Here is a 23654-nt window from a genome sequence, read left to right on the forward strand (position 1 = left end):
AGGAAGGAAACAAGGTGGAAACTAGTGGGGTTGGCGTAAAGAGTGGTGAGAGACACCAGAAGCGTTTCTGAAAGTCTAAGAGAGGCGAGAGATCACTGGAGTGCGGTGAGATGCCAGAGCTGTACTTAGTGTGTTGATGGACTGTTGGGCCTTGAAAGACTCGATGTTTGCACCGTGCTGGGGAATTCTGGATTATGGTTGTGGGACTTCAGAAATAAATTAACCTTGGAGAAGAGCTATTTATATGTGAAAAGCTTTTGTGGAGTTACTGGGGACTCCATCATGTGAGAGGCAAATGAGGAAGGCAGTCCCAGTCATGCTGTGGGCTGCTGCAGAAGGGCACGCACCCAAGGGCCTCCATATGCCATTATGAAGGAGGATGCAGGCAGGCAATCCGCTCCTGGGCAGAAGACACCAGAAGAGGTAAATCAAAGCAGGCAACCACTTGCACAGCCAACCTGAGGCCATGAGGAGAAGGTGCCTTGAAGGTAGGCTCCCTGCCTCAATTTCCCCTTTCCATGGCCCAGGATGTCCACAGTCACGATAAATCACAACTGGATAGTATAACATCATTGTACAGCATGCAGAAACTATGTCACAAGAACAGCTGGATGAATAACATGTTAGAAATAATTAAAATGGAGCTAGACCATCTCTAGCCCTTGTTTGGTTGTGCAAGGAAGTTAGGATCATCCTCAGAGAGGGGATGGAGACAAGGGACCCATGATGAATTTCACCTTTCTCCCCACTTGATTCAATACTGTCCACAAGCAAATCATGATTTTCTCAAATATTTATTATTTGAAAAGTTAGCCATGTGACTGGTTATCTTGTCACATGGTTGGTTTCTATCCCCTGATTCGAAGAATGCTACTCTCAGAATCAGATTTCTAATGCAAATTTTGAATGCTCATCAAAACTGAATATAGACACTTAGAAAGGGAGGTCTCCGTGTTCATTCCTGGGATTAATCTTGTTGCATCCAATAAATATTCTAGCAAACACAAAAGAGGTATGAACATAATAGCAGGGATTTTGTTAAAAAAAAATCAAATATTCACAAGAGCATTTTTGCAAATTTTTCCTAGCTCCAATCAGCGGTTACCTTAAACTGTTTATTCAGGTAACAAACACTTGAGAAAATCAGAGAATATAAATGACAAGTTATTCTTTAATATTTTTTCTGCTCAAAGTAATAAGCATAAAGAACACACTGAAATGTTTAGCATTTTAAGTTGCACAAAACAAATGACTTAAATATACCCAAACATTTGGTCAGTGATAACAATAATTTAAAAAAAAGGTTTGTAGGCAAATATTTCTTTCATAACTGAAAATATCTTTTAAAGTACATTCTAAATCTCCATTCACTGTCAATTATCTGTTTATTACTTTGCAAGAATCAAAAAGGCACAGAGCCTCTTAAAAACTCTTTGACAAGGAAAGTACTTAAAGCACTTACATAACATTTAATTTAGCTGCCCTACTCACTAATCTTGTTTGCTGGAACTCTTTTGGTCTTTTTCAAGCATTGAATTTCCACTATTATCTGGATTCAAAGGGTAATGTGTGAGGAAAATCAAAATGAACTTCTCCCATTATTAAATTAATCTGCATTAATAAATGAATTTAGGCTAAATTATAATTTTGTTAGTCTATTTATTACTTGGAACCCATGGTATAATCCCTCTTGGAGATATTGTGGTTAAGGCTGATAACATAGTGTGAATTCAATTAATACAAATGTACAAAAGTTAATTGACATATCTTCTCTTTCTATTTGAATGAGTTAATTAAATTTGTCTGCACTTAAAAAGGCCATATTTATTTCTATCCACCAAGGTCATTTTAATTGTATAAACAAGTTTTAAAAAGTTCTTATGTTCCAAATGTAACAGCTATTCATGCAGAGTGCAATTAGCAACATAGAAAAGCTTATCCGATCCTGCAAGGAAACGATTTTTTCTCCTTTACCTCGTTAATGAAGTCCCCGATATCCCCAGGATGAGGAGCAGCTGATCTGACTGGGTACTGAGGTTCTGCATGGATTGGTCTTTCATCAAGTCGTCTGATCCCCACAGGTTTGATGGCATCTGGTTCTATGGTATCAGGTTGCTGAAGCTGGCTTAAATCATAGTCCTGAAAAGAAGGAAACAAAGAAAATGAGTCTAGAGATTTTTCAACACTTTTTATAGGAAAATAAAATAAAAAGCACACATTCAGCAAAAGACATACCTTGCAAATCATAACATTTATTGAGAATGATTCTGTAGGTATCCTAATGGAAATTTGCCATTTACATTCATGAATAATGAATAAAACCATCATTTCTTTTATACTCCGTGTGTACCTTCGCAATACCATGTCAAATGTCTACATCCCATCAGCTTTGTAGTGCAGCTCATCAATTTCCCATTGAGAAACAAAGATTTGGAGTAGCACTATTAAGCAACTAAACAATTTGCCTAGTAAATGCTGATTTACAGCATGTAGCACAAATGCCAAATCCGACTTGTATTTTTCAAACCAAATAAATGCCAGACACCCTCATTCTGAGACATATGCAAGTGCAGAGTGCTGCAGTTTTATAATATCTTCAAAGACTGAGTTTAAGACTGCTTGCTGATTTCATGTGGCTTCCATAACAGGAAAGCTAAAGGGGGAAAATGTCATGAAAAGTACAAAGCTTCTCAGATTTGGCTTTAATTCTAAGCACTTTCTGGAGATTACTCTTGGATCTGATCGTTAAGTACTCGATTCTGCAGATTCAGAACTCTGGCTGATTGATGACACTCGCATAGCATTATGAATTCCATGTCAACAGAAGAGAAAAAAAACTTTCATTAGTTAAATATCTATAGATTTAAGATATAAATCCCCATTCTAGGCTGCATCTGAATAGTACCCAGCAGCTGGATGCCAGTCCAGTCCCTGGTATATAAATAGCATAACCTCAAGGCTGCTCTACATTATGCCAGCTGGCCACTGCCCCACGGGTCATTCCAGCAGCCAGGGGTCACCTGGCCACTCACTCCCACATTTTCTGAGACATGCCTCCTATTCTGGGACTTGGGTTGTGAGGCGTGTAGAAGCTGACGTGGTGGTCCTCTGCCATCAGAGTCTCCCCTGTATAGATGAACTCCTCATGGAGCTGGATCCATTGGTTTTCTGGATGCTTTGCACACTGAAATGGGGATCAGGATCTGGCCCATGAATCTTCAGATCAGGACTATGCCATGTCTGGCTATCATCTGAATTCAATATAAAGATTGTTTTTTTAAAATTATGGTCCTGAAGGTACTTTCAGAGGAAGATGTAAGGAGTTAAACCATGCCAACTGTATTTACTGGAAGTGTTAAAAATCCCATAATATCATTTAACATTACTTTTCCATATAGAATTGGCCTAGTAAAGATGATCATTTATAATCGGAGCTCTCTGTATGTAGTGGGTCTCATTAAATGCAACTGAGAAAATGTGACATAGGCTGTTTCTGAAAATGTTAGTTTTTGACCCTCAGAAGATGACTAATAAAAGGGGTCGTGCAGATGGGTTGGTGGACAGGTCTGTTGATAGCAGTAAAATTTGTTTGGGAGAATTGTAACAAATGGTCATTTGCACTCTCCATCCCAAAAACTGTTACTGTTCCTCAGCTTTGGGATTGAGACCTTTTGATGGTCATAAATATGTAGTTAAAAAAGGTGGAAGAGCATTGATGAGCTCTGGGAATGGAATTGAATACATTTAAAATTTATTGCCTGTTTTTTAATTAGCTGGTAAACTCTTCCTCTTTAAAGTGCTCAATACACAAAACAGAATAATAAAGCAGTCTCTACTAAATAGTATGTGTGGTCAATACAATGTAAGAACTGATGAAAGGTATACAAAAGGAGGAAAGAGCCTTTCATCCTTTTCATTCTTTCCCTCTATTAAGTAAAATAAGTCAAAATGTCACTATTAGAAAATTTAAGTAGAGGTAAAGCAGAATTTAGACTTAAATTTTAGAAATTATGAAAACAGATTCTAAGTATACTACCCACACCCGCACAAAAGACAAACGTGGAAAATGTCAGAGTACTCAGCATTTCATGAGGACACTTGAGAAAATATGGTTAACAATCAATTTAATACAACTGTGAGATCCTCTCTGATCATTTAATTTTTATAATGATGTTAAAAAAAGGCATTTTTTGAACAACAATCATACAGCAATACAATAACAGACAAGTCAGGCACAATAATTTAAATATGTTAGGGCTCTTTTTTTTGTAAGTTTCTAAATATTCCTGGTCTCTACAACTATGCAGGTTACTCCCTATTGCCAGTGGGTACTACTAATGCCAAGTTTGTCTTTACACAGCCACCTAGACCTGTTGGTTCCCAGGGCTCAGTCTATGATACTCCCCTGCCTTGTTTTCCAGCTGTGGAAACTGGTCTCACAAGAATGTCATTATCAGGGATGGCATGGAACATTCACCAATGTACATATTGTGCCTATTATCAGCATATATTATTCTCTGATACCATTAAAACATCATTAAAATCAATACCTACTATATCTATCTATCTATCAGTGAGCCATGTGCAGGATCCTAATCACTCCACCAAAATAATTCTAAATTGGCCCAACGCCACACAAGCAGCATTTCCAACTACTTGTCCAGCCTGTTGCTATAGACAGTAACACTTTACGACCAGAATGAGAAAAGAGATGGGCTCTACACTTTGATCTGGAGTTCTGGAAACCAGACAACCGAAGTGAATTCCAGAGTGGAGAACCCGACACCAAGAACATTCTATCTAAAACCAATTCTACTTTTTGAATTAAGGGAAATGGTAGATTTCAATATGCTTTTGAAATCAGGTAGAAACAGTGACTCAGTGCTTTTTACCCAGCCATTACAGCTTGATGTGTCCTTTCTCTCAGATATGCCGTAAGTCTCCATGACCCTTGTCACCCTCTGGGGTTAACTGTTTTAGCACACACTGCTTAGGACTACCCGTGAGGACAGCTCCTGAGTTTCATTTAGTGCAGAAAATGTTGGCCTATCTATTTAGTAGTGCAATCACTGTTTAGCACCTACCACATGTGCTGCATGTATTGCATTGGCTTCCTTTTAGCAATTCATGGAGTTGATATTAATCTAGAAAGCCCTATATATATAGCCCTATACAGTGTGGGTCCTTACTATTTAAGACATTTCTTCTTTCCCTCTTTAAACATGCAGCCAAATCACTGTTTGGCCCTAGTTTACGAACATTATGAACAAGGCTGGAAGACTATCAGTAAAGACAGTAGGCAACGCCTGCCAAATCTTTCAGGGTATCTCTACACAGCCAAGGTTGACAGCCTCAGGCATGAATGGCTCACGCTAGCACTTTAAGGGCTGGTCTACACTACGGGGGAAAATCAATCTTAGATACGCAACTTCAGCTACGTGAATAACGTAGCTGAAGTCGAAGTATCTAAGATCGAATTACTCACCGTCCTCACGGGGCGGGATTGATGTCTGCGGCTCCCCCTGTCGATTCTGCAACTCCGTTCAGGTTGGTGGAGTTACGGAATGGATATAAGCACGTTCGGGGATTGATATATCGCGTCTAGATGAGACGCGATATATTGATCCCCGAGCAATCGATTGAAACCTGCCGATACGGCGGGTAGTGAAGACGTACCCTAAGAATAGATCTATAGACAGCACTTTGAAGTTGTGGCTTGGGCTGGAGCTCAGGCTCTGATGCCTATGGAGGGGGGCAGGCTTCAGACCCTGAGTCCAATCAACACACTGTCTACTCAGCTATTCTTAGAGTTCTAGCATGAGCCCCACAAGCCTGAGTCTGTTGACCTAGACTGAGAGATTTGCTGCCATGGACTGTGTAGACATATCCTCAGAGGCTTTCTTTACTTATCAGCATCTTCATCTTCTGTCTAGCCTAATCTCCAGCAGCTCTCATATTAATCCCTCCCAGGGGCTTTCACATCAGGTAGATCAAATTAATCACAATTTATGACTAGGTATGTAATAACCTTAGTCCCAGATTTGGACCTTAGCGTCCAAAATATGGGGGTTAGCATGAAAACCTCCAAGCTTAGTTACTAGCTTGGACCTGGTACCTGCTGCCACCACCCAAAAAATTAGAGTGTTTTGGGGCACTCTGGTCCCCCTGAAAAACCTTTCCTGGGGACCCCAAGACCCAAATCCCTTGAGTCTCACAACAAAGGGAAATAATCCTTTTTCCCTTCCCCCCTCCAGGTGCTCCTGGAGAGATACACAGACACAAGCTCTGTGAATCCAAACAGAGTGAATCTCCCTCTCTGTTCCCAATCCTGGAAACAAAAAGTACTTTCCTATTCCCCCAGAGGGAATGCAAAGTCAGGCTAGCAATTCAACACACAAATCTCCCCGATTCCTTCCTCCCACCAATTCCCTGGTGAGTACAGACTCAATTTCCCTGAAGTAAAGAAAAACTCCAACAGGTCTTAAAAGAAAGCTTTATATAAAAAAAAAAAATAAGTACAAATGTTCTCTCTGTATATAGATGATACAACACAGGGTCAATTTCTTAAAAGAATATTGAATAAACAGCCTTATTGAAAAAGAATACAAATCAAAGCACTCCAGCACTTATATTCATGCAAATACCAAAGAAAAGAAACCATAGAACTTACTATCTGATCTCTTGGTCCTTACACTTAGAAACAGAAGATTAGAAAACAGAACTACTTCTCCAAAGCTCAGAGAAAGCAGGCAGCCAGAAAACAAAGACAAAAACACTCAGTTCCCTCCACCCAAAGTTGAAAAAATCCGGTTTCCTGATTGGTCCTCTGGTCAGGTGCTTCAGGTGAAAGAGACATTAACCCTTAGCTATCTGTTTATGACACGCCCCCCAAATTGCAGACAGTGGGGAAGCTCACTGGCGGCGATTTCCTTCTGGAACTTGAAAATAAACAGATTAATACAACACATACACCTTTACATATACTCCTAAGTATATAACTAACAGACTTCTACATTTTAAGAACACTTTTTAACTATTGAATTATGGGAAACTCTCACGGGAGAGTGCATCAGCAACTTTATTAGAAGCTCCTGTGATGTGTTGAATTTCAAAATCAAAATCTTGGAGAGCTAAACTCCAACGAAGAAGTTTCTTGTTGTTCCCCTTGGCAGTATGAAGCCACTTTAGTGCAGCATGGTCAGTTTGTAGTTGGAACCGCCGTCCCCAAACATATGGGCGTAGCTTTTCCAGGGCGTACACAATGGCATAGCATTCCTTTTCACTGACTGACCAGTGACTTTCCCTCTCAGACAGTTTCTTACTGAGAAACACGACAGGATGGAAGTTGTGATCTGTTGCTTCCTGCATGAGCACTGCTCCTATACCACGCTCAGATGCATCTGTGGTTACTAGGAATGGCTTGTCAAAGTCCGGGGCCCTGAGCACAGGGTCAGACATGAGCGTTGCCTTAAGTTGGGTAAAGGCCTTTTGACACTCATCAGTCCACTTAACTGCATTTGGCTGGGTCTTTTTGGTCAGGTCGGTCAGTGGGGCAGCGATTTGGCTGTAGTGTGGTACAAATCGCCTGTAGTATCCGGCCAAGCCTAAGAAGGATTGGACCTGCTTCTTTGACTTTGGGACAGGCCACTTTTGGATAGCATCCACCTTGGCCTGTAGGGGGTTTATGGTTCCTCGACCCACCTGGTGCCCCAGGTAAGTCACTCTGTTTTGGCCTATTTGACACTTTTTGGCCTTAACAGTTAGTCCTGCCTGCCTGATGCGCTCAAAGACCTTTTCCAGGTGTAGTAGGTGTTCGGGCCAGGAGTCTGAAAAAATGGCCACATCATCGAGGTAGGCAACTGCAAATTCTCCCAGTCCAGCTAGTAGACCATCTACCAGCCTCTGGAAGGTTGCGGGTGCATTTCGAAGGCCGAAAGGAAGGACATTGAATTCATACACCCCCGCATGGGTGACGAATGCTGACCTCTCCTTGGCAGGTTCATCTAGCGGTACTTGCCAGTACCCCTTGGTTAAGTCTATTGTAGAGATGAACTGGGCACGTCCCAACTTCTCCAATAGCTCATCGGTACGTGGCATTGGATAGTTGTCCGGACGAGTTACAGCATTTAGCTTACGGTAGTCCACGCAAAAGCGTATTTCCCCATCTGGTTTGGGTACCAGAACCACTGGAGATGCCCATGCACTGGTAGATGAGCGGATTATACCCATCTGTAGCATGTTCTGGATCTCCCGTTCTATAGCGGCTTGGGCATGAGGAGACACTCGGTAGGGTGGGGTTCTGATTGGGTGAGCATTACCTGTATCAATGGAGTGGTATGCCCGTTCAGTCCGTCCTGGGGTGGCTGAGAACAGTGGGGCGAAGCTAGTGCACAGCTCCTTGATTTGTTGCCGCTGCAGACGTTCCAGGGTGGTTGAGAGGTTGACCTCTTCCACGCCACCGTCTTTTTTCCCATCGTAGTAGACACCGTCAGGCCACTCAGCATCATCTCCCTGGACTGTAAACTGACAAACCTGTAAGTCTCTGGAATAAAAAGGCTTGAGAGAATTAACATGGTACACTTTAGGCTTTAGGGAGGAATTGGGAAATGCTATGAGGTAGTTTACAGCTCCCAGGCGCTCTTGGACCGTGAATGGCCCTTCCCATGATGCTTCCATCTTATGGGCCTGTTGCGCCTTCAAGACCATAACCTGGTCTCCTACCTTGAAGGAACGTTCTCTGGCATGTCTGTCATACCAGGCCTTTTGCTCTTCTTGAGCATCCTTTAGGTTCTCTCTAGCAAGGGCTAAAGAGTGTCGGAGGGTGCTTTGTAAGTTGCTTACAAAGTCCAGAATGTTAGTTCCTGGAGAAGGCGTAAACCCCTCCCATTGCTGCTTCACCAACTGTAATGGCCCCTTAACCTCGTGACCATACACAAGTTCAAATGGTGAAAACCCTAAACTGGGATGTGGTACAGCCCTGTAGGCAAACAGCAACTGCTGCAACACTAGGTCCCAATTATTGGAGAATTCGTTGATGAATTTTCGTATCATGGCCCCCAAAGTTCCATTGAACCTTTCCACCAGGCCATTGGTTTGATGGTGGTACGGGGTGGCAACCAAGTGATTCACCCCATGAGTTTCCCACAGTTTTTCCATGGTCCCTGCCAGGAAATTAGACCCTGAATCTGTAAGGATGTCAGAGGGCCAACCTACCCTGGCAAAGATGTCTGTTAGGGCCAGGCACACAGTGTTAGCCCTGGTGTTGCCTAGAGCGACTGCTTCTGGCCATCGGGTAGCAAAGTCCACTAAAGTCAGTACGTACTGCTTTCCTCTGGGCGTCTTTTTTGGGAAAGGGCCCAGAATATCCACAGCTACTTGCTGAAATGGGACCTCAATTATGGGGAGTGGCTGGAGAGGGGCCTTGACCTGGTCTTGAGGCTTTCCCACTCTTTGGCATACCTCACAAGACCGGACATACTTGGCAACGTCCTTGCCCATCCCCTCCCAGTGGAAGGACTTCCCCAACCGGTCCTTGGTTCTGTTCACCCCAGCATGGCCACTGGGATGATCATGGGCTAAGCTTAAGAGCTTCCCCCGGTACTTAGTTGGAACCACCAACTGTTTTTGCGGCTGCCATTCTTCCCGGTGTCCACCAGAAAGAATTTCCTTGTACAAAAGTCCTTGGTCTATAACAAACCGGGATCGATTAGAAGAGCTGAGAGGCGGTGGGGTGCTCCGTGCCGCTGCCCAAGCTTTCTGAAGGCTGTCATCCGCTTCCTGCTCAGTCTGGAACTGTTCCCTTGAGGCTGGGGTCACCAGTTCTTCCTCAGACTGTGGACTTGGGCTTGGTCCCTCTGGAAGCGATGTAGGTGATGGGGTTGTTTCCGTTACTGGTGAACCGCTCTCCGCTGGTGCACCTGAGGGTATTTCAGGCTCTCGCTGAGCCTTTTGGGTATGGCTGTCTGTTGCTTCTGCCAGTTCTGGGTCGCTGGCGCCCTCTGGCTTTGAGTTTGAAGATGTGGTTGCACTTGCTGGTGCTGGTTGCTGTTCCAGTTCCGGGCCTGGGACTGGAGATGCTGTGGCTGTTTCAGTGGTAGGCATGGAATTCGGGTCCACTACCTCTGTCTGGGTCTCTGGTAACACAGACGGGGCGTCTGTGGACGGTTCAGGAACAGGAATGGGTCTGGAAGCTTGCCTGGTTTGGCTACGTGTAACCATTCCCACTCTCTTGGCCCGCCTCACCTGGTTGGCCAAGTCTTCCCCCAGTAGCATGGGGATAGGATAATTGTCATAGACTGCAAAAGTCCACATTCCTGACCAGCCTTTGTACTGGACAGGCAGTTGAGCTGTAGGCAAGTCTACAGCTTGTGACATGAAGGGGTAAATTGTAACTTTGGCCTTTGGGTTGATGAATTTGGGGTCAACGAAGGATTGGTGGATAGCTGACACTTGTGCCCCTGTGTCTCTCCACGCAGTAACCTTCTTTCCGCCCACTCTCAAATTTTCCCTTCGCTCCAAGGGTATTTGAGAGGCATCCGGGCCTGGGGATCTTTGGTGTGATGGTGGTGTAATGAATTGCACTCGCATGGTGTTCTTGGGACAGTTGGCCTTGATATGTCCCAGTTCATTACACTTAAAGCATCTTCCATCTGATGGGTCACTGGGCCGAGGTGAGTTACTGGAGACTGGTGAGGTTGAAGGGTAGGGTATCTGTGGCTTTACTTGGGTGGTATGTGGGGTCTTTGGCTGTCCTCGGTTGTAGGGTTTATGGTCTGTGTGCCCCCTGGGGTAATCGTTCCCCTTGACAGTAGCTTTCTTGCTTTCTGCCAGTTCCATCCATTTGGCTCCAATCTCCCCCGCCTCAGCGATATTTTTGGGGTTTCCATCTTGTATGTACCGTGTGATGTCTTCAGGAACACCATCCAAGAACTGCTCCATTTGTATGAGGAGGTTCAGTTCTTCCAAGGTTTGAATGTTGTTTCCTGTTAGCCAGGCCTCATAGTTTTTTGCAATGTAGTAGGCGTGTTTGGGAAATGACACCTCTGGTTTCCACTTTTGGGTTCTGAAGCGCCGACGGGCATGATCTGGGGTTATCCCCATCCTGTATCTGGCCTTGGTTAGAAAAAGTTTATAGTCATTCATTTGGTGCTTAGGCATTTCAGCTGCCACCTCTGCTAAAGGTCCACTGAGCTGTGACCTCAATTCTACCATGTACTGGTCTTCGGGAATGCTGTACCCAAGACAGGCTCTTTCAAAATTTTCCAAGAAGGCCTCGGTGTCATCACCTGCCTTGTAGGTGGGAAATTTCCTGTGCTGCGGAGCAATAATGGGCGCCGGGTTGTTAGGGTTGGCTGGCACATGCAGCCCAGCTTTTGCCAACTCCAGTTCATGTTTTCTCTGTTTTTCCTTCTCTTCATTCTCTTTTTGTTGTTTTTTCCATTTCTTTTTGTTGTTTTTCCATTTCTTTTTGGTGCTTTTCCATTTCTCGGCGGTGGGCCACCTCTTCTTCTTCTAGTTTTCTTTTGTGTGCTGCCTCTTGGGCTGCCTGTTCTCTTTGGAAGGCTGCCTCTTTGATCTGTTCTTCTCTTTCTTTCATCTCCATCTCTTTTTGTTTTATTTCCAGTTGTCGCCTGTGTTCAGCTTCTTTGATTTGCTCTTCGGCGTCAATTTTTGCCTTAGAAGTCATGATTCCTGTTTTCTTGTGTTGGGGTGCCCTCCGGTGTTTATCTTCTGCACTGCAGGTTCTCTGTTGCCTCCTGAAGTCTGCCTAGCAACAGTGCCTTTAGCTAATTTTCCTTTTCTCTCTCTAGCTAATGTTCAATGAAGGGAAACCAGAAAAACCACTTTATTTGCATGCCTATAAGTGCTGGTACTTGACTCCTAATGGGAGGGCTATTGCATGACAAAAGATCCTTAACATGCAAGCCACAAACTGCGAGAGAGAGCAGAAAAAAAAATTCTCTCTGGTTCCCTTTTAAAACCAACTGCGTCTCTCTGCTAAAAAGCCCTTAGCAGAGAAAAGAAAAATATAATATTTCTACTGGCTTCTGGATTCTGTCTCCCACCAGCTGCCACTCATGTAATAACCTTAGTCCCAGATTTGGACCTTAGCGTCCAAAATATGGGGGTTAGCATGAAAACCTCCAAGCTTAGTTACTAGCTTGGACCTGGTACCTGCTGCCACCACCCAAAAAATTAGAGTGTTTTGGGGCACTCTGGTCCCCCTGAAAAACCTTTCCTGGGGACCCCAAGACCCAAATCCCTTGAGTCTCACAACAAAGGGAAATAATCCTTTTTCCCTTCCCCCCTCCAGGTGCTCCTGGAGAGATACACAGACACAAGCTCTGTGAATCCAAACAGAGTGAATCTCCCTCTCTGTTCCCAATCCTGGAAACAAAAAGTACTTTCCTATTCCCCCAGAGGGAATGCAAAGTCAGGCTAGCAATTCAACACACAAATCTCCCCGATTCCTTCCTCCCACCAATTCCCTGGTGAGTACAGACTCAATTTCCCTGAAGTAAAGAAAAACTCCAACAGGTCTTAAAAGAAAGCTTTATATAAAAAAAAAAAATAAGTACAAATGTTCTCTCTGTATATAGATGATACAACACAGGGTCAATTTCTTAAAAGAATATTGAATAAACAGCCTTATTCAAAAAGAATACAAATCAAAGCACTCCAGCACTTATATTCATGCAAATACCAAAGAAAAGAAACCATAGAACTTACTATCTGATCTCTTGGTCCTTACACTTAGAAACAGAAGATTAGAAAACAGAACTACTTCTCCAAAGCTCAGAGAAAGCAGGCAGCCAGAAAACAAAGACAAAAACACTCAGTTCCCTCCACCCAAAGTTGAAAAAATCCGGTTTCCTGATTGGTCCTCTGGTCAGGTGCTTCAGGTGAAAGAGACATTAACCCTTAGCTATCTGTTTATGACAAGGTATAAGAAAAGACAGTTAATTTTTTCTGTAACTGGTGTTCTTTGAGATATGTTGCTCATGTCCATGTCATATTAGGTGTGTGTGCTCGCCACATGCACTGGTGCCAGAAGTTTTTTCCTCAGCAGAATCCACAGGAGACCAGCTCTGGCGCCCTCTGGAATGGTGCCCGCATGGCGCGGTATAAGGGTTGCCACTGGCTCCCCCCATCCTCAGTTCCTTCTTGCTGGAACTCCAACAGTGGGGAAGGAGGATGGGTCATGGAATGGACACAAGCAACACATCTCAAAGAACAGTTACAGAAGAAGATAACCATCTTTTCTTCAAGTGTTTGCTCATGTCCATTCCATATTAGATGATTCCCAAGCAGTACCCATGCAGGCGGGTAGGATTTCACAGAAAGGTATAAAAAAATGAAGAGGATGGATCCGGGGAATAGCCTGGTGCAGTGGGGGGCAACCTGTGGCCTGCACATGGCCCATCAGGATAATCCGCAAGTGGGCCACGACACAGTGTTTACATTCACCGTCCGCAGGCACTGCTGCCCGCACCTCCCAGAGGCCATGGTTTGCTGTTCCCGGCCAATGGGAGCTGCAGTAAGTGGCGGCCAGCCAGTCCCTGCAGCCGGCGTCACTTCCCACAGTTCCCATTGGCCAGGAATGGTGAACAATGACCACCGGGAGCTGCAGGCGGCTGTGCCTGCGGACAAGCAATGTAAACCCTGTTTCATGACCCGCCAGTGGATTATCCTGATGGACTGTATGCAGGCCGCAGGTTGCTCACCACTGGTCTGGTAGGTTACCTTCAGGCACACCCTCAAAATGATCACTTGGGCCCCTGCTTGTTTCGGGTTGAGCTTGACTGAGCAGAGGGTGGAGGAGCGTGGTTCAGACAGCGTTTATGGTCCTTGGTTTTCTTGTGAGGCAAGTCCTGCCGAGGTTGGCTCCCTCTGAGGCTGCTGTGGCTTGAACTGCTTATGTGTCTGGCCTGGGACATAAAGCCCCAGAGTTTTCAGGGTGGTTTGGGAGTCCTTTAAACCATGCAGCTTGCTGTCTGTCTGTTCTGCAAACAGGGCCTGGCTGTCGAAGGGAAGGGTCGTGTATCAACTGCTGAGCCTTGCTGGATAAGCCTGAGAGGAGCAGACAGGAAGTCTGCTGCATGGATATAGCAGAGCCCATGGAATGGGTGGCACAGTCTGCCATGTCAGACGCTGCCTGGAGGGCCGCCCTGGCTGCGGCCGTGCCTTCACCGAGGATCACTCAGAATACCTTCCAGGATCCTTCAGGAAGGGAACCCTCGAACTTCGCCATGGCCTGCCACATGTTAAAGTCAGAGCGGCCCAGGAGGGCCTGGTGGTTGGCCACTCTCAGTTGCAGACTGGAAGATTAACAAACTTTGTGTCCAAAAAGATCAAGGCTCCTTGAGTCTTTGTTTTCTGGGGTAGCACATGCCCCATCCCCAGGCTGAGTTCCGTTTGGAACTCACAAAGACTCTAAACTACTACTAAGGGTAACTAATTCAACTACTGACTATATACAACTAAACTGCAGGTTATGTAAGTTCACAAGAACGGAGAACAAGTAACACTAGTCGAAGCAGCAGACGTTCCAGCACCCTTACTGGTGGCAAGAAGGAACGGAGAGTGGGGGGAGCCGGCAGCACCCCTTATACCGCACCATGCGGGCACCACTCCAGAAGGTGCCAGAGCCGGTCCCCTATAGATACTACTGAGGGAAAAAATTCCAGCGCCAGTGAATGTGGTGAGCACACACACTTAATATGGAATGAATATTAGCAAGCACTCGAAGAAGAACCAGCAGGACTAGAACCTGAGATGCTCTTGGCCAGTGACACTTCTGCATTGCCATTGGAAGCTTGGGCTGGGTTTATGCTGGAGGACCCTGTGAAGCTAGGCTCTTCAGGAAGCACCGCTCTTCCTGGCCTGATTGGCAGCCCCTCACAGCCCACTAGCTGACTTATCCTGGTTACTGGGAAGCCATCATGGGGAGCTGTTTGAGCAACAATTCAGACTGCCTGCTTGCTTCTAGACCTTTCTTTACTATACATCCTATACTTTCGCTTCTGACCCTAATTTGTCCCTAACTCTGCTATTTGCTTGTTGTCTATAACTTGGGGCCTGACACTAACTTCCTGGTATCCTGACCTAACATGACGCCGCTACTCATCTCCTGACTGCAATTTAGTAGCTGACCAGTGCCCACAAGCCACTCAAAGCCCAGCCCTGACACTAGGCAGCTCTTGCACTGGATCAGATTCAAAAAGCTATATCTCCTTCCCAGCAATCTCCTAGGTCAGGTTCATTGCCGTACCCCTTTGTACTGTGCCAGTATTGTGCCAACCAAATTATCAGACCAGACCTCCATAATATAATCCTAGATGATTGCATTATATGATCAACTTGAAAAAAAAATCACCTTTTAATAGGAAATATTTTGCCCATTATTGCTGCTAAATACTGAAATAAGTTTGCTAAATATATGATTTCTCACTATTTTTCAGTTTGTTCTCTTGGTGCATTTGGTGGCACTTTGTATATTCTCACTCTCTTATACATATATGAGACAGGAAGTTCAGGTTGCCTTTGGTATTGTTTCTCAGCCTTACTGAAAATACCCTTGTAAATATTAGCACTGAAGCAGAAAAATCTTAATTTTTTCCCTTTCTTTTTTTAAAGAAAGGTATAAAGAAAAAAAATCTGGACATATTATTGAAAGGGTGCGCTAACAGAAACTTGAGATTTTTGAATTAGGCTATTTAAAAAAAATAAAGTTGACATTATGCCTTTAAATCATGAATGGTGGTGACTTTGCTAGGGACAGGTCTGAGGGGAGATGTGGGTCACTGTTAGATCTTGCCCTGCATTCCTGAACCCAGACACTGGATGAGACAGGTATTAAATGTCAACAAATTGGCCAAGCCCTAGAAATTAACCACTTCCTAACTAGGAGGTGGGTAAAACGGTCCAAAACCCCACAGTTGATTCCTTTCTGGATCTCCAACTCCATAGAACCTGGAAGCACATACCAAATTTCTCAATTACTAGAATAGGATAAAATGTCATTTTACAATCCCCACAAATCACTCATCCAAGAGCATACCCCACTCCAAACAAACAGAGAGGTTCCTCCCCAATTCCCTTGACATATGCCTAAACAACTTTCTCCTGACACTACAGAGCAATTGACCTCCTCCAGTCCTTAGTCCTAAATTGAAAACCTCTCCCCTTTCATGGTGTAAGATAGCTGTAATCCAATCTCAACCTTCCTTCCAAAGACCTAGGTCAGTGAGTACCAAAACCTGACTGTAGGAAACTGGGGAAGGTCCCCTGGATATGCTCACTTGTCTCCAAAGGGGTAAGTAAAAATAAAAAAAGCTTCTCCCACAGCAACAAAACACTCTCCCTCAGCAGTTCAATTACATGAAGATAGTAGTCTTCTCAGCAGCCTAAGAGAGTGTTGTCACTGTAATTTCTCCCTGGCTAATATCTTCATTACAAATACCACTGAAGGACAGGAGACTGGGTTGGGGCGCACCCACCTGAAGGCTCTTTCCCATCATGGAAATGAAGGGAAGAGAAAGGAGCAATTCTCTACTGAGCAGGTGAAACTTCCCTTCTTATAACAGCACTATGGGATCAGGTCTTGATCACTAATTGGGGGCAGGAAAGGTCTCACCATTGAGTCTCTGCAGAATCCCAGCAGGAGATGAGGAGACAGATCAGGAATCAGGAAGAGTGGTGCTCAGTGGCCACTACACAGATGCTTTGAGCCCCTCCAATTTATTTTGCTTTGGACAGCGGGCAGAGCTTTTTCGGGAATAGATACGTCTAATGTATGTGCTGTATTCAGGAACAGCTATGATGCCAGGAGCCCACCTACATTTAAACTTAATAGGTCCTAAATCAGAGAAGTATGATAAACTATATTAAACACATACCTAGAAATACTCATTTGATGGTCATTAGAGTCTGTAATGCTATCATTATAAGGGGAAAAGCATATACAGTGCTCATATAGTTTCTCTGTTTCACAACCGGCAGACAACTATCTCTGACTGATAACTGAATGAAAAATGTTTGAAAGTGGTTCAGTTTAACAAATGGCGCTGTCTGCAGAGAATATTATCAAGAACAATCTCTTATGTAATTTCAAGGACCAACAACTGACCGTCTAATAAGTATGTGACACTACTGCTTGTGGGAAAAAAAAACTAATTATGCCAAGGAATATATAACTGGAAACTGGGTTTCAGCAAAGTATCAGAGGGGTAGCTGTGTTAGTCTGGCTCTGTAAAAAGCAACAAAGAGTCCTGTGGCACCTTATAGACTAACAGACGTATTGGAGCATGAGCTTTTGTGTGTGATGAAGTGGGTATTCACCCACAAAAGCTTATGCTCCAATACGTCTGTTAGTCTAAAAGGTGCCACAGGACTCTGCTGGGTTTCAGTAAGTGCATCAGGAATACAATACAAAGTACTTTTATGCAACATCCTTCATACTAAGCATCTCAAAATGATTTACAGATAGGAGAAATTTTACCATTCATAAAAAACCCAAATCAGGTGTATTTGAAGGGAATCCAATTACAATGTATCAGTTCTCCTAAGTAAAACTTAAAGACTGGACTGCTGCCATGCATATTTAAATTATATAGATAAGCACACATTATAGAGGTTATAGTGTTAAGCAAAGTATAAGGTTATATTCCCAAATTTAATGTGTGAAAGCTGACACGGTTCCATTGGCTGGGGAAAAGCAAGTATTTGATACAGCTGTGCAATCCAAATTGGAACAAAACAAAATAATAGGAAATATTTTGATATGCTCAGTACTTGAAAGCTGTTGAGAGTTTGGAAGATTGTAGCTCTGAAATTGGCCAAATTATGCCTTATCCTGTCTACATGTCTTGGAGTGAAAGAGGGAACAAGTCTAGCAGCTGAGGGGGAGGCTGTACAATTCAATAGGATGGAGCCATTGCCCTCTCTTCCCCCAGCATATACCTACAGGCGAATGTCTCATAAGTGCAGGCTACATCTTTGCAACAAGGGTAGCAAGAGACACTGTGCTGGGACCCCTGGAAATACACTCATACTCAAACCAAACAAACGTACATCTAGCCCAATATCCTGTCTTCCAACAGTGGCCAAAGCCAGGTGCTCCAGAGGGAATGAACTGAACATCTAATCATTAGTGATCCATCCCCTGATGCCCATTCCCAGCTTCTGGTAAACAGGGGCTAGGGACACCATTAACATGCCACAGTTAACATGCATCCTTCCACACTACTCCAGAGAAGAAGGTGCTTCTCGTGCCACAAAGTTCCACCATGCATAACATCTATAATTTAATTTAATCTAATTAGAGAAATGCACAGCAAAATACTGGCATCTTTCAAGATTAAGTTTCCTCAAAGAGGATTTTTATATACCATCTTTTTTCTTAATGTGGAAGCAATGTCCTAGCTCCGAAGGTAATTTTAAAAAATGCTAAAAGGCAATGCCTGTTGTATTTGATTGTGGCTAGAAACAGCTAAAAATGGGTAGGTAAACCTGACAGAGTATTATTAGTATCTTCAGACTGGGTAGCGTCCCTTCTGTCTGAATTGCAGGTTTGTGCAGACTCCCGATGAATGGGGCAGCTACGACCTTCTCTTCCTGTTCTGGACCAGCTGCTCTGGTTGTATTTGAATGTTAAGTTATTTACTTAAATCATTATTAAGAGTTTAACAGATTTTTGTTGTGGTACAGTGAATTATACTGTGTGTAATTGGATAACTGGATCTGGTCTACATGAATATGTATCATAACTGCACAAGCCAGATTCTCAATCAAGTGAATGGGCTAGCAACTGCTGTAAAAATACAAAACAGTGCACAAGTAGCGCCAATTTTTCAAGATAATGCTCAGATCCATGAATAAACTCATAAGGGTTCAAATATGACAGTCCACAATTCCCGTGACTGTGTGCATAAACTGCATGACTGCATACACAAATGTCTAGTTGGCCACCTAACTAGCTATTTTCAGATACAATTACCCAAGCTGCATGCACAGCCAAAGTAAAAGACGGTTACTCACCTTTGTAACTGTTGTTCTTCAAGATGTGTTGCTCATATCCATTCCAGTTAGGTGTGTGCGCTGCGCATGCACATTCGTCGGAAAACTTTTACCCTACCAACTCAGTGGGCCGGCAGGTCGCTCCCTAGAGTGGCGCCGCCGTGGCGCTCGATATATACCCCTGCCGGCCCACACGCTCCTCAGTTCCTTCTTGCCGGCTACTCTGACAGTGGGGAAGGAGGGCGGGTGTGGAATGGATATGAGCAACACATCTCGAAGAACAACAGTTACAAAGGTGAATAACCGTCTTTTCTTCTTCGAGTGATTGCTCATATCCATTCCAGTTAGGTGAATCCCAAGCCTTACGTAGGCGGTGGGGTCGGAGTGAAATGTGGCAGAATGAAAACTGCTGAGCCAGAGGCTACAGCATCTCTTGACTGTTGAACCAGGGCATACTGCGAAGCAAAGGTATGGACCGAGGACCAATGGAGCTGTGCGACAGATCTCGTGGGTAGGTACATGAGCCAGCAAGGCGGCAGATGAAGCCTGAGCCCTGGTAGAATGCACGGTGATGTGGCTTGGGGAAATATGAGCCAAATCATAACAAGGGCGGATGTACGCCATCACCCAAGATGAGATCCTCTGAGAGGAAAACAAGCAAACCTTCCCTTTGGTCTGCTACCATGGCAGAGCTGGGGCACCTTACGAAATGGTTCTGTCAGCGCAATATAAATGCAAGCACTCTACAGACGTCCAGGGAGTGCAATTGTTGCGCCCATTGCGTTGAGCTGTGGCTAACATGAAAGGCCAAAACCACCTTAGGAAGGAAAGCTGGGTGTGGTTGTAACTGCACCTTGTCTTTGTGAAACCTAGTGTACGGCGGAACCACAGTAAGAGCTCTGAGCTCGGAGACTCGTCTGGCCGATGTAACAGCTACGAGGAAAGTTGTCATCCAAGACACGTATAGCAGAGGGCCGGTCGCGAACGGCTCGAATGGAGGAGACATAAGTCTGGTTAAAACTAGGTTGAGGTCCCAGGTTGGGGCTGGGCGGTGCACCCGAGGGTGCAAGCGCTCCAAGCCCTTGAGGGACCTCGAACCCATAGAATGTGAGAACATGGAACGTACACCTTAGCATGGCTGGAAGGTGGAGATGGCTGCCAAGTGTACCCTCAGCGATGGCACCGCCAGGTCCTGCCGCTGAAGGCCAGAGGTAGGCCAAATAGAGGGATTGAGACCTCAGTAGGAGCAAGATCGAGCGTATCGCACCTCTAGAAGAAACGCTTCCATTCGGCCAGGTACGTTGACCAGGTGGAAGACTTCCTGCCACCCCGGCTCAGTTACGCAGCAGCCACATCGTGAGGCGAAGAGGCTGCAGGTCCGGGTGACGAAGCCTGTCGTGGCCCTGAGTGATGAGGTCTGGGTGGGGTGGCAGGGTAATTGGGTTGGTTATTGACAGGTCGAGCAACGTGGTGTATCAGTGCTGCCTGGACCACGCTGGAGTGATCATGATGATGTGCGCTCTGCCCCTGCGGAGTTTGAGCAGGACCTAATGAATCAGCGGGAACAGTGGGAAGGCATAAAGGAGTTGGCCTTTCCACGGCATCAGGAATGCGTCCAAGATCGATCCCGAGGGGAGACCTTGGAAGGAGCAGAACATCTGGCATTTTCTGCTCTCGCGGTGAGCGAACAGGTCTATGTGAGGAAAAATCTCCACTTCTGGAAAACAGAACGCCTCACATCGGGCAGAGTGATCACTCGTAAGACAGGAAAGATCTGCTGAGTCAAAGCGCCAAGGCGTTCCGAACGCCTGGGAGAAAGGACGCCACCAGCTCCATCGAGTGGGCCATGCAAAAGTCTCAGAGATGGATGGCCTCCTGACAAAAGGGGGAGGACCATGGCCCTCCCTGGTTATTTATGAAGCACATGGCCGTTGTGTTGGCTGTAAACACTGAGATACCACGGCCTCGCAGCTGCTGCTGGAACCCCTGGCACGCCAGACGGACTACTCTCATTTTTGGGGCATTGATGTGGAATGCCAGCTCCCGAGAAGACCAAAGGCCTTAAGCTCGGAGGTGACCATGAGCACTCGAGCAGAGAGATGACGCGTCCGTCGCCAGGGGCAGTGAGGGCTGGGGCGGATGGAACCGCATCCCTGCCCACACCGGGGGGGGAGTTAGCCACCATTCTAGGGAGCCTAAGGTGCTCGAGGGAACGGTGACTACCATGACCATTGGCTCCCTGTCCGGGCGGTACGCCGAGGTGAGCCGGACTTGGAGAGGACGGAGGCGGAGCTTGGCGTGTTTGGTTACAAACTTGCGGGCAGCCATAGACCCAGGAGACTGAGATAAGTGCGAGCTGAGGTCGTTGGGAAAGTCTGCAGACCTTGGATGATTGTTGCCATCGCCTAAAATCGTGGCTGTGGTAAGCAGGCTCCGGCTAGGTCGGAGACTAGGATAGCCCCTAGGAAATCCAATCTCTGCATGGGAACCAGAGTGGATTGCTCTATTGTAATCATCAGGCCTAGACCTGTGAATAAGACCGTGATGAAGCCCACGTGCTGAGTGGCTTGTGTCTCGGAGTCTCCTCAGATAAGCGAATCGTCCAGATATGGAAAAACGCATATCCGACATCAGCGAAGGTGGGCGGCGCCTATGGCCATACACTTGGACAATACCCATGGGGCTGTAGAAAGGCCAAACAGCAGGACCGTAAACCAGAAGTACTGACGGTTGGTTAGAAAGCGGAGGTATCTCCTGTGCGGAGGGAACATGGCGATGTGAAAGTACGCGCCCTTCATATCGAGGGTGGCATAGCAGTCCCCAGGAGGTAAGGATGGGATAATGGTTCCCAAGGATACCATGCGGAACTTCAACCTTATCCTAAATTGGTTGAATCCGCACAGGACTAGGAAGGTCTGAGATCTCCATTCGAGTGGGGGGCTAGGGCATAACGGGAGTAAAACCCCTTGCCCCTTTCGTCCGTCGGCGTCTGCACCTCTTGTACGAGGAATTGCTTGTGAGAGGGGTCCCTGAAGGGGGACAGGGTTGGAACAAATTAGAGGTGGTACCCATGCTCCACCGTGTGCAGGACCCAGCGATCAGAAATTAACTGGGGCCATGCCAGGAGAAAGCGGGATTGGGATCCCGGCCTGTGACTGGTACACCGTCCTCAGGCGCACTTTGGAAGGTTCGTCTTTGGTCCCTGTGGTAATTGCGAGGGACCTTGACCTTGGCTCTTTAGGGGTCCTGACGTTTGTCCGCGACCACCTTGGCCTCGCCGTTTGCAAAAGTCCTGTCTCTGGCTAGGCACAGAGTATGGCGGCTGGGGAGAGAAAGGCCTGTGTTTGGTCGCTGGCATATGCATGCTGAGACAGCGCATTAGGACCCTGTTGACCATCAGGCTTCGCAGCCTGGGGCTGTCTTTGCCGCGAAGAGACCCTTACCACCAAAGGGTAAGTCCTGAATGGCATACTGCAGCTCCGGCCGGAGGTTTGAAACCTGAAGCCATGTGATGCACCTCATGGCAACACCCAAGGCCAGAGTCCTGGCTGCTGAGTCTGCTGCGTCCAACGAGGCCTGGAGGGACGCTATGGGTACCTTTTTCCCCGTCCTCCAAGACAGCAGCGAACTCTTGGCGGGAGTTTTGAGGGAGAAACTCCATAAACTAATCTACCGTCACCCAGGTGCTATAATTATAGCAGCTAAGCAAGGCTTGTTGCTTTGCCACCCAGAGCTGCAGGGCCTCTGCAGAGTACACCTGGAGGCCAAGTAGGTTCATTCCCCGAGCCGCCTTCGATTTCGGGGCTGGCGCCTGCTGGCCATGCCATTCCCTCTCCTTAACGGACTGAACGACTAGTGAGCAGAGAGGAGGACGGACAGACGAGTAGTCGTACCCCTTAGAGGGCACCATACTGGGTCCTCTACCTCCGGGACCTCCTCCACCTCAGGTTGTCGGAGGGCGTATCAGAATCGTGGCCCTGAGCATAAGATCTGCGCACGTGGGATGACACGGATGCGTGTCTGGATGGCCATGGAGGTACTAAAAAAGGCATGGGCAGAGTCTCTGGCTCTATAGGACCTTGCCCAACTCGGTACCGGGGACCGGTACCGGGAGGCATACCGGTACCTGGAATGAGATCCAGAACTGCAACCAGAACGGTGCCGGGAGGTCGACCGAGATCTCGAGGCCGGGAGAGGCTACGGGAGTCACGGTACCTGTCGCGGTGCCGGGAGTCGGAACGGTGCCAATAGTAGCGGGTCGGCGAGTGCGACCAGTATCGAGGAGGAAAACAGTACCGGGACTGCAAGTGGTGTCGGGTGTGCCGACGGGACCTGGAGCGTCTGCGGGACCGTGATCATGAACGGTGCCGCTCTGCTGTGCCGACAGAGGACGGTCATATGAAGGGAGGCTTGGCAAGAGACTGTATTACCCGCACCGGCGGTGCCAGGGTCAGGCAGCATCGACTCTGTCATGGCAATGAGATCCCTCGCCATTGGTAATGTCTGCGGCGTGGAGGGAACAGCAGGCTCAACCACAGTGCATACTGGGGAGCTGTCAGGCACCGGATTCGACGGCCCTCGTGAGACCGGGATCGATGGTACCGAGGTCGTCAGAGCTTCGGTAGGTGTCGGTGCTG

The 23654-nt window shown here is 46.3% G+C and overlaps 1 protein-coding gene across 1 annotated transcript in view; it reads right to left on the reverse strand.

Annotated features, from left to right (window-relative positions):
- Nucleotides 1-23654, reverse strand: part of CDH2 (cadherin 2) — a 208860-nt gene that overhangs the window by 13353 nt on the left and 171853 nt on the right. The window contains exon 15 of the mRNA XM_050941947.1: nt 1975-2139. Within this exon, the coding sequence (XP_050797904.1) occupies nt 1975-2139 (165 nt within the window). The remainder of the gene's footprint in view (nt 1-1974; nt 2140-23654) is intronic.

The sequence above is a fragment of the Gopherus flavomarginatus genome, chromosome 2 (assembly GCF_025201925.1).
Source record: "Gopherus flavomarginatus isolate rGopFla2 chromosome 2, rGopFla2.mat.asm, whole genome shotgun sequence".
NCBI lineage: Eukaryota > Metazoa > Chordata > Testudines > Testudinidae > Gopherus > Gopherus flavomarginatus.